The 10,430-nt window shown below is 36.4% G+C and overlaps 3 protein-coding genes across 3 annotated transcripts; 1 reads left to right on the forward strand and 2 right to left on the reverse strand.

The window, feature by feature from the left end:
* Nucleotides 1-849: 849 nt before the first annotated feature.
* LOC124194104 (dystrobrevin alpha-like) lies at nt 850-3,574 on the reverse strand. Its single transcript, XM_046588143.1, has 7 exons — nt 3,058-3,574; nt 2,738-2,987; nt 2,514-2,625; nt 2,282-2,448; nt 2,010-2,211; nt 1,870-1,949; nt 850-1,810 (listed from the first exon to the last, which is right to left on the reverse strand). Exons 1-7 carry the CDS (start codon nt 3,387-3,389, stop codon nt 1,106-1,108), a joined length of 1,848 nt encoding a protein of 615 aa, XP_046444099.1. The 5' UTR covers nt 3,390-3,574; the 3' UTR covers nt 850-1,105.
* Nucleotides 3,575-3,764: 190 nt separating this feature from the next.
* On the forward strand, nt 3,765-4,906 carry LOC124194105 (sorting nexin-12-like). Its single transcript, XM_046588145.1, has 5 exons — nt 3,765-3,912; nt 3,991-4,152; nt 4,264-4,359; nt 4,424-4,548; nt 4,608-4,906. The coding sequence occupies exons 2-5, from the start codon at nt 3,994-3,996 to the stop codon at nt 4,711-4,713; spliced, it is 486 nt and encodes a 161-aa protein (XP_046444101.1). The 5' UTR covers nt 3,765-3,912; nt 3,991-3,993; the 3' UTR covers nt 4,714-4,906.
* On the reverse strand, nt 4,900-8,811 carry LOC124194103 (cullin-5-like). The gene is made up of 16 exons (XM_046588142.1): nt 8,657-8,811; nt 8,277-8,486; nt 8,005-8,193; nt 7,796-7,937; nt 7,520-7,734; nt 7,360-7,453; nt 7,150-7,280; nt 6,917-7,084; nt 6,673-6,822; nt 6,454-6,578; nt 6,264-6,394; nt 6,027-6,199; nt 5,725-5,886; nt 5,518-5,636; nt 5,328-5,451; nt 4,900-5,261 (listed from the first exon to the last, which is right to left on the reverse strand). The coding sequence occupies exons 1-16, from the start codon at nt 8,675-8,677 to the stop codon at nt 5,067-5,069; spliced, it is 2,349 nt and encodes a 782-aa protein (XP_046444098.1). The 5' UTR covers nt 8,678-8,811; the 3' UTR covers nt 4,900-5,066.
* Nucleotides 8,812-10,430: the final 1,619 nt, after the last annotated feature.

Consider the following 10,430-nt stretch of genomic DNA (forward strand, 5'->3'; position numbering starts at 1 on the left):
TGCTTCTTCGTACGTTAATTATAACAGCTCTTTAAGCAAATCAATTGCTTAAACAAGAGAACATCTTTAAAAATGGCTTTAACGTCGAAAATTAACATTTACATACTGTCCCTGTAACGTCTTGTAAAAAATCAAGACACAAAAATCAAATTGTAGTAAAAAAAATTGTGTTCGGTGCACACGCATTTTTCGGCTTTTTAGAGAAAAGATGACTTCTATCTGATTAATTCCAGGAACCCAAAAACGGACATGGAGGGAGCAGGGAGGATATCAAATCGTTTTTCCAAATATATTTAATGAACTACATAAGCATGCTGTGAAGCGTGACACATAAGTTTTTTTACAAAATATAAAGTAACGATTATTCTACAGGTACCAGTCCCGTAGAAAATTCGTTAGCTACTAGTCAGTTAAGGATTATAATACATAATTCAATTTTTTAATTACATATATCTTTGCCATATTCAATTAATCAGTTAAAGGATTTTATTTCTTCGACGGAATAGGAACAATGAAAGTTATCACCTGAACATTGAAAGAGAATCGGCACCATCTGATTAACTAAGATTAATCTCAGAACATAAATATTGAGTCGCCGTCAAACTACAAGTGACGTCGAACTCACTTCTAATGTGTATAAATCATTGCCGCAAATATATGAAAGTTGAAATATTCAACCCCGTTCGGTTCTTCGCACGTGAACCATAACAGCTTCTTCGTTAATCGCTGATCATCGTTTATTCAAGAAATGGGAGGAGAGTTAAACCCGTCTTCGTGGTCTTAATTCAACTCAATACAGATAAGTCAAACCAGGCGGTGTATCATCCTAAATAATTTATAGACCTGATGTCCAAAATTAACGAGAGATTGTATTGAAAGTTTGAAATCTCAAATATAACATAGCACAGCAATTGATTGTTTTTGTTTACGACAGAAAATTTGAAATTGTCTCAGGCTCACGATTGTCATGGTATGAAACTAGTTTGGCAGGATGCAGTTCGACACGACACAAATACATAAATGTGACTTTTAACTGAAATCAAAGTCATACAAAACGAAAAAATTCACATAACACTCAAATTGAGTGTGCAGTAATTAATGCATTTCATTCATTAAACCCATCAACAAATTCTGCTAAGACTCCGGCTACTTGATTGGTAGCTCTAACAAGAGTTGCATTTTCAGGTGGAGGGTGTACCGCTGCACAACGCGCCACTGCAGAACAAGGAACACCATTGAATGGCTGAGATGGGAAAAGCTGATCAAGCTGAGCCAAGATTTCTTCTAGTTCAGCATTTAGCTGTGAATCTACAGTTGAAGATGATGATTGCGCTAGACCACTGGGGGCTGTAGGCTGCTGTAGGTTGCGGCTCAAATCCCGCAGGCTAAAGTCGGTTGCAAAGCGTGGTACGCTCTCTACGGTTCCGTTGTAGTTTTTGCTGTTGCTAATACCATTATCTGTAGTCTTCCTCTGTAAGCGCGGCGTGCAATAATTCAAAGTTCCATTGGTGACAATATTTGCCTTAACTGAAGGAGTGCGCAAGCTTTGTCTTTCACGGGCGGTGCGCTGCATAATGCTTTTGGGTTCGTCGATTGGGCTAAAATTGAGTTGTTCAAGTTCGTTCTTCCGTTGTTGACTGGGTAACACAGGGGTGCTCTCGAGGCGAGTAAGCATTCGTGGTACATGAGGCAAAAGGTTATCTTTTGGCGCTTCTTTCTGGGCAACTAACTGACGCAGTCGTCGTAGCTGTAGTTCAAGTTGATCGCAATGTTCTTTTACGACTGGGCCCAAACTGTTGGCGAAATCACTCTTCAACAACAAATTGTTTAAGCATCATTAATGCTGCAATTTAATTTCACGAAATTTACCTGTTGTACAACGCACTCAAGTTTCCCCTTTCCTTCCATTAGATGACCAACCACACTAGCGATTTCTCGTGGTTGATGGCCTGACAACGCAAATCAAAAAATCATTTGCGTCTTATAAATATTGTGATTATTAAACTCACCCAACTGATAAGTGACTGTGTTTTCTGTGACCGTACTTTGGCTGTCACCAAGTTGCTCACTGAAAAGTGACATTTCGGACGACTTAAACTGGTGACCTTTCTCCAAGGGAAGATAGCGCGCAGAAGGAGAACGATTCTTTTTTAGAGTTAGCCAATTACTCATCTTTTTCCAAAGTGCTTGTGTGGCTTCTTTTGATGTGGTCTGTCATAGAAATTTATTTTTTGTTACTTAACTAGGGTAAATATTAGGCGAATAACAACACTAAAATTACCTTTGTGCAATATTCTTGCATCTGATGAGTCACTTTGTGATTTTTGCTGATCAACCCAAGCCAGAAACACTGTTGGCATTGATTGTATGAGAGGCATTGCAAGCATTGGTAACGTAGCCCTTGAATGGACTGAATATTGCAAACTGAGCAACGAACTGGGTGGATAACTAAGAACATTTAAAAAAAATTTAAATTATGATCTAAAATAATGAAACTAAAAAGTAAAATATACCTTTATTTGATGCATTGATTCTATAAAGGGTGGACCACCAGACTAAAGACTGGGGTTCACGAACCATCCAACCAAAGACAACATCTTCTGGCACACCAACAGGGCTTTCACACTTTTAAAAAATTGATCAAACCAAATTATTTTGTTAATATTAACAACCAAAAAATAAATTTGTCTAAATATTCTTTTAAATTGATTTGGAGAGGAGAAAATCAGACATTCACCTGTTCAAAACACTGCTGAACAGCAGCCAATACAGTCCAATGTCCAAAAGCAGGTGCTTCATTGACCAAATGAGCTAGGCTGGCAATAGATTTAAGCAGTAGAGCTAGACTGCGCCTCTGAATGCAGTTGTTATGGTCTGAAATAAGATGCAAGAGTCTTCTATATTTTTCTCCTAGAGTAGTCTCTCCACAAAGAATGGTGAAAAACACCAAAAAATCTAGCAGAGTGCATCCTTTCTTTCGACAACTTCTGTAAAAAAATAAACAAAGAAATAGAAATAAATTATAAATCTATCATTAAGTGAGAAAGGTTAACTTACTTGTCAAATGTTTCACTTATCAAATCTAAAACAATTCTAGAAGAAACCTTGTAGTCTAGATGAACTAACTGAGACTTCTGCGCCAAAAAGTAAATGTTTAAAACCATCTGTCTAATCTCATCCATAGTGAGTATCAAGTCTTTTTCTGATGATCTCAAGCCAAACTCATCAATAATTCGAAAGATTTGAGTGAGTTTAATGCAGTCTAATTTTGTTTGTGATTGAATAAATTTCAGTTTTGCGGCTGTGCGGTAAGCTACGTAACGAATGTTGGCAAATTGATTTAGGGCTGCTAGCAGTTCTCGATGTTCGTTGTACATTCTTTTATGCATTGCAAAATGATACAGGAAACGTCAGTAGTTAAAATGGTTAGGATTACGATGTCGAGAAAAAATATTCGGCAAACGTTCACGATTAAATGTCTATGACAGGTGTAAAATGAAGTTCTACCCCAATCTACCTGTTCACACCATCAAACAAAACTTGAAACTACGTTTTGTTCAGTTTCAAATGACAGTAGGCTGAGTTGCCACACTCTGATTATGGGAATTAACGCCCTAACAAACTTAAAAAAAAAAAAAAAAAGAAAATAGTCCTTGGGCTTGAAGTCCTTAAGCATTGGTTATCTAAAAATTTAACACCCTAAATATATTAGTAAATATTAAAAACTATTTGTTTTGTTCTTTCAAAATATTTGAATTGCACAATTTTTTTTTCACGACTTGTGTGGGGCTTCACTGAGTTCACTCGTCTGTCGTAAGAGTTGTTTGACGTTTAATGGTTAACATAAGTTCCTGAGTGTGGGAGGTGTTTTTTTTCTCTGCAGAACGGAACTCGTCTTACCGTTTGAAATCTGTAGGTTCTACTATTGATACGTCTATTTTTCAGCACATTGTAAAAGAACGAAATAACATGAAGAGATTTTCTTTGTAGATTATGGATAACACAGAAGCAACTAGACGATTGCATACCAAAAAGCAAACTTTGGACGACGCATATGCCGCCCCTGCCAATTTTTTGGAAATCGACGTAATAAATCCTATTACTCACGGTGTTGCAAAAAAACGATACACGGATTATGAAGTCCGAATGAGGGTAAGTGCAATTTGCATTTTGCTAAATGTCATGAATTGAATGACGTGCCTTTTTTCTTTTGCAATGTTGTTAAAGTTGTGTGTAATCAATGTTGACCATTATTTTTCCCAGACAAATTTGCCTGTTTTTAAGATCAAAGAGTCCAGTGTGAGGCGAAGGTACTCAGACTTTGAGTGGTTAAGAAGTGAGCTTGAGAGAGACAGCAAAGTATGAATCTTGACATAAGGAAGAGATTATGGATTTTAATACCGGTTCAAATTTTTTTTTTCAGATTGTGGTTCCACCTCTACCTGGAAAAGCAATCAAACGCCAGCTCCCATTTAGAAATGATGATGGTATCTATGATGAAGAATTCATTGAAGACAGGCGTAAATCTCTTGAAGGATTTGTGAACAAGTGTGTTTCTATATTAACATTCAAGCATCACAACCTAAACTTACTCAAATAATTTACAGAATTGCAGGACATCCGCTAGCACAGAATGAACGCTGCCTCCATATGTTTCTCCAAGAGCCAGTGATTGATAAGAACTATGTACCAGGCAAGATCCGACCTAACTAACTTGTGGTTATACCAGATGAAAGTTGTCACTCATTCCTTCATTACCTGTTTCTCTTTAACATCCTCTTTCCCTTCTGTTGGTTATAATGAATTTATCGTGAATACATTCGTAGCGTCTTTAAAACTGTCAGTGCTATAAAATTGTGAAGATCTGAATTGTTCCGTCAACGCGATTACACTGCATCATGACATCGCCGATCGCAATTTTATTTTTATCGAAAATATTTACACGACAGGATTTTGGCTTGACCAAGGAATAAGTAAGGAGTTAAGAGAAATTGCAAAAGAGAAGAAAGATGTACATATGAAACTTAATTAGATTCAACTGTACAGTTTCAGTAATATTGTTATTATTAGGCTAGATAAATAAAGGTATTAATATCCTTTTCAGAACGTTTCATGTAACGATGTTCTATCAGCCACTCCACTTGTTCTTTTATCATTTTCTTCGAGGGGATGAAAAGATTCTTCAAAATTTCAACAAGCTCAGTTTGCAACTGGGCATTGCTAATCTGTTTCCTCATTTTCAGAATTTTGACTATAGCCTCCTGAAAACGTAAATGACCAAATTTATAAGGTTAACGATACTAAATTTTGTTGAAATTCTTTTATACCTGAGTGCGCAAAATGCGCAACTGTACAATGCCTTCGTTTTCTTCTTCTTTACTTTTCTCGGTAGACAGCTGGAGACGACCAATTAAATTAATCTTACCCCGCTTTTGAACTTTTCCATTTTTTCTGCGATTGAAACATATAGATTTAATTTTTTAATTAATATAAACTACGATTTAAAAAAAGACGTACATTAGACTGAAGTCTTGATTGACAGAAAAAATAGAGTTTTCAGTGAAATCTCTTGCGGATTGGACTTCCGGTTGGCATATTAACAACTGTCGTTTCAGTTTTGGAAAAGCCACCAAAGACTGAAAAACCATGTCATTCCATAAAATCAAATGTGAATAATTATTCCAATTCTAAACATTTGTAAACAATTTTAAAACATTTGTATACCCCAAGAGTTCGTCGAAGTTCCGCATCAGGCAACTCAGTTGCTAAACGCAAGTTTTCAAGAGAAATTTTTTCTTTCGGTCGTTCGTTCCACGCAAATAGGACAGCCATTTGAAATGTTGTAACATCCAGATCAAATCTTCCAACTGAATTGGCAAACTGAATCTAAAATGAAATACAAGGTTTAGAATCGGCTGCACTCGGTATTAAGTAACGATAATCACATATTCGGTGATTGATTATTTCTTCCAAAGATCTGGATGTGAAGAATTTTAAATAATTTATAAATTATAAGGAAGACTCACAGTTCCATTTGACATATGATGATGCCACTGAAGTTTTCGTCCACTATGCTTTTTCCTGTAGAAATCTTCCACTTCTGGTATGTAGTCTTCTAACTCCAACGGCAACGACACTGTCACTCGGTCAGATCCACGAGCCCAAGCTCCAGCATTCAGGATTTTAATGTTAATCGAGTCTGGTAATCGTTTAAAAAAATTAATCTTTATGTTAACTTATGCGCCCTTTCTATGAGGTATTACCAGCAATGCTTCCTTTGGTCTTCCTATATTCCTCTTTGAATTGTTGATTCAAGTCTTCGCTGATCTTGATATCTTGGAACATACGGGCAAGCTTGTGAACATAGTCGGCTGGCATGCCAACTTCTCTCAACCTTTTTCATGAAAATAATTGTAAAAAATGCAAAATGAACGTAAAAATTAGTTAGTGTACCATTCAACCATGTTTTCTTCTTTTTCGCTGTCAGCTGAGGTGTCCAAGATCAATCTTCTAGTTAAATGCGCTTTGTGGAACCGCATGAACACATCTTTGTTTTGAACGTATTTCAGAACAAGTAGCTAAATGGCAACAAATGAAGCATATGAATAATTATTTAATCAAACGAAAACATTACTATGCTAGCGTGACAACACCAACTTTTTTTTATCTTACCACATCCTTTAGTTTGCTTTCAATTTCATCGGAAGTGAGTTTTTTGCTTAAAGGTGTCTTACGCAGAAGCATGTCACAGAAATTAGCTAGCAGCTCTGGGCAACGAGATTCAGGTTGGGTTTTGACTCCTCCACTGGAGCCAGGTCCTTGCTGAAAACACAATTTTAATTTTAAAGTGTTAGTTTAATGTCAACGGAAAAATTTTTTTGGCATAAAGCAAAGGTAAACAGAAACAGGAAATTACCAATCGAGTGGGTAAATCTAATCGAAAGACTGAAGTATCATTCACAACATGTTTATAAGCTTTATCACGAGCAGTAAGGAACCGCGGGTCATCGTCGAAAGCTTCCTTAACCAAGAGGCTAAACTGATTGAACAGTGTCAAAAGTCGTTCCACATATTTTTCAGAATCCTACCAATAGCATTAAAAAATTATGAATGAGTCATGAAGACATTAACACTAGTCTATCAATGTACTTGAGTAATTAATTCAGCTGCCACCATCATATCCGCCAATCCTGCGTGAATAATGTGATCTTCTAAATATTTTAGCATAGGTGCAATTCCATCGGAGACTCGATCCATCAACCGGAACATCATACGCAATTCTGTGATTAAAAATTTAAATGTTACTCAAACTCCACCTACGACACTGTAAATTTTCAATATTAAATGTGGTAAACATACTTTGAGTTTCGTCTTGCTTAATCATAGAAGAACATTCAGCTAGAATGGTTTCCTTGAAGGCTGTCACCAAGACATTTACGCAACATCCGTTAAGCTTGAAAGAAAGATTTAAAAAAATTATAACCAAATCTTAAAATAAGTAATAAAAAGCCATTAGTACAGTAGCAATGGAACACGATTCTAGATATTTATTGGCTCGCTGCTCCTCTTCGCGTAGTTTCGATTCTGCGTATCTCATGTAATTCTGAACACCATTGATTTCCAAATATTGAGGAGCTTTCAACTTGTAAAAAGCTTCGGTGGAATCTATATAAGCCCTCTCAAAGTTATCCATATAAATGGTCAACTTATCTTCAGAATTTGAACAAAGGTTAACTGCAGGAAGTAAGTAAATATTAAGCAGTTGAAACAATATCTTGCCATAGAAATGTTTTACCATAGGACTCTCTCACTCCAATGACCAACTGTGAGTCAAAGGCTTCTCCATTTCTTTCAGCATGGACTAATTTCATTGCTGAGTCTTGTAATCGGTTTTTAATGTTGGAGAAAATACTAAAGTTCCAGGAATCCAACATTAGCTAAAACACAGAAACAAAATATTTATCAAAAAACAAGTTATTCATTAAAAATGTATTTATTGTTTACCTTTCTGACTAGACTGTCATCAGTGTTTTGCTGGGGCTTTTTCTGTATTGAGTTGTGTGTTTTACCTTGAAGTGCAGTTTCAAGCTGGAAGAAAGGCATGGGCAAATATGAGCACTGGGTAAAAAATTTACGCCATTCACTGATGTAAGCCCTCAACAGTGACTGGTCTTCTTCATGAGTTAGTACTCTCTGATATAAACAAAGAGGATTAATAGATGCATCTCAATTATTTTAATCATTTACACCGATTGCAACAGGAATATGTAACTTACTGTCTGTGCTTGCTTGATGAATTCCAGAATATCATCCTGCAATGCCTTGTACATTTTGGCATGTGATTTTTCATCCCACAAACACACCATGTGTACAGACCAAAACAGTTCATGCCATTCAGCTCGACTAACAGGCTCTTGACGTAACAGTTTCAAAATTGTTGGTCTCATAAGAGGCCATTGTTCTTCAAATACCAATTGTCCTTTATCCTTAAAAGTAAGAAAACATATTTTAATTGGTTAATGTTGATGCGATATATTTCGATCGACGAATTTGTTGATGAGGTTATGAATCATGACACTACTTGCAAGTGCATAATCTAAAGACTTGATATTTCTTTCTCATAACAAATAAAAACATTTACTAGTTCTTTATTTACCTTCCACATTGATGCTGCCATTTCTATTTCTTGATGGTCTAGCCGTTTTTCAGTGCTCCTGTTCTTAACATCGGCTCACACACACACTCTACCAGTAGGCTGTCGAAGTTAACCGGTTAATCGGAATACCGGACTGAAGCCCCGTCTTGCCACGACATCTGCCATGACCTTTTTGAATTTTGATTTTTTAACGAGCGCCAATGAGCGCATAGAAACGGGCTTGGATTTATTGCTTTGTTTGATTCTTCATCTATTTGTGTGGTAACGACCACTGACTAGTGAATCAAGAACATAAGCGACACAAGTATTTAAAACTAATTAGTAAAAATTTTGTCGCTGACTTTTTATTATGTCTCGTAGTTAAAGATTTCGAATTTATATTAATTTCGTTGAGATCTGAGTCTTATCTATCATCTATCCGGATGGATCGAGGAATTTATCTGTGGCTAAAATGTGTCTCTCATATTTATCCAACATTTAGTAAGTACTCTTGCAACCAGTAGATGGTGGGCAGCTCATCATGGCTGTTGCGTCAATGCTACATTAATATGTTATGGCTACTATCCCAGTTCCCAGGCTATCCCCGTCTGTTCTTCCACTTCACGTTATTTCCTCGTTTACTCATGATAAAAGCGTACGTGAGACGCATTTGGCCAAGTATACTTGCAGGACCGGCTACAGCTTATAATTAAACTGCAACTGGTAGTGAATGTGATAATTGATGTGGCATTCAACATTATTATTATACGCACGTATCAAGGTTACTTTGATCACAAGCTGCTTTGATAGTACGCAAACAAAACAGTCAATTTCCGCACTCCCTTTCAATTGCTTGCTGCAGGCTACTCAATCTCTATAAATAGTTGTTTTTCCTCTTTCCAAGGCTTAATCTCGATATGACCTTACAAAAATGATTTCCAAAACAAAAATGTTAACATTACATATCAAAAGAAAACGCCGATGAGTACTACATCAGAAGAGTTAAATTTTTCTGCTGCTGATGTTCTTATCAAGATCCTATAAAACTACGCGGACTATTTTGTTTTCATTATTCGACAATCGCTAAAAGCAAAAATGCAAATGAGCATTGAAGATATTTTCGTCCGTATTCAAGCCTCGTTCTCCATTTTTTTTTAAAAACCTTATAAAGAAGAATTGCGTCAATCTTGTATAATGTCTGGCTTTCCAAGAGCAGTCAGAATTGCCCAGTACGAATGTAACCGCAAATTTTTGTAATCAAGAACGTACCATGTCGAATCATCCACCCGTCTCGCATGTCATAAACAAAAATTTTTGTTTTCGCTTAAATAAATCGGAATCTACTATTTGAGAAATGCATTTTTTTTAAAATCGAATTATCTCTTATTTGATTTTCCCACCCCCCGCATCAAATTTTCCAGAAAACGCTGGAACCGTGTAAAGAGAACTAGAGAAGCTTTTCCAATGTTTAGATTTCTCTTTTTCTTTTATATTCTCCTCAGAGACAGATGCCCCGGTCAGCGTCCGGCTTTTTTAATATGTGTGTGTTACGCTATGTGTTCACATAAGCCAGCAGAAGTCGCACAGAAACGGCGCTAGAGTTCGTTTCCGATTTCTATAACATTCCTACATCATCTTGTGGATATTTCTGATATATTCAAAATCGGGAAAACTCACGATCAAGAGTTAATAAATTTCAAAAATTAAACTTGGTCGAGTAAGAGTCGTGTAAACCGCTGCTTTCACTTGATATCGTGTTGTATAAATGGGGGAAAAGCTCACACGACGGAATGAT

The sequence above is a fragment of the Daphnia pulex genome, chromosome 5 (assembly GCF_021134715.1).
Source record: "Daphnia pulex isolate KAP4 chromosome 5, ASM2113471v1".
Lineage (NCBI taxonomy): Eukaryota > Metazoa > Arthropoda > Branchiopoda > Diplostraca > Daphniidae > Daphnia > Daphnia pulex.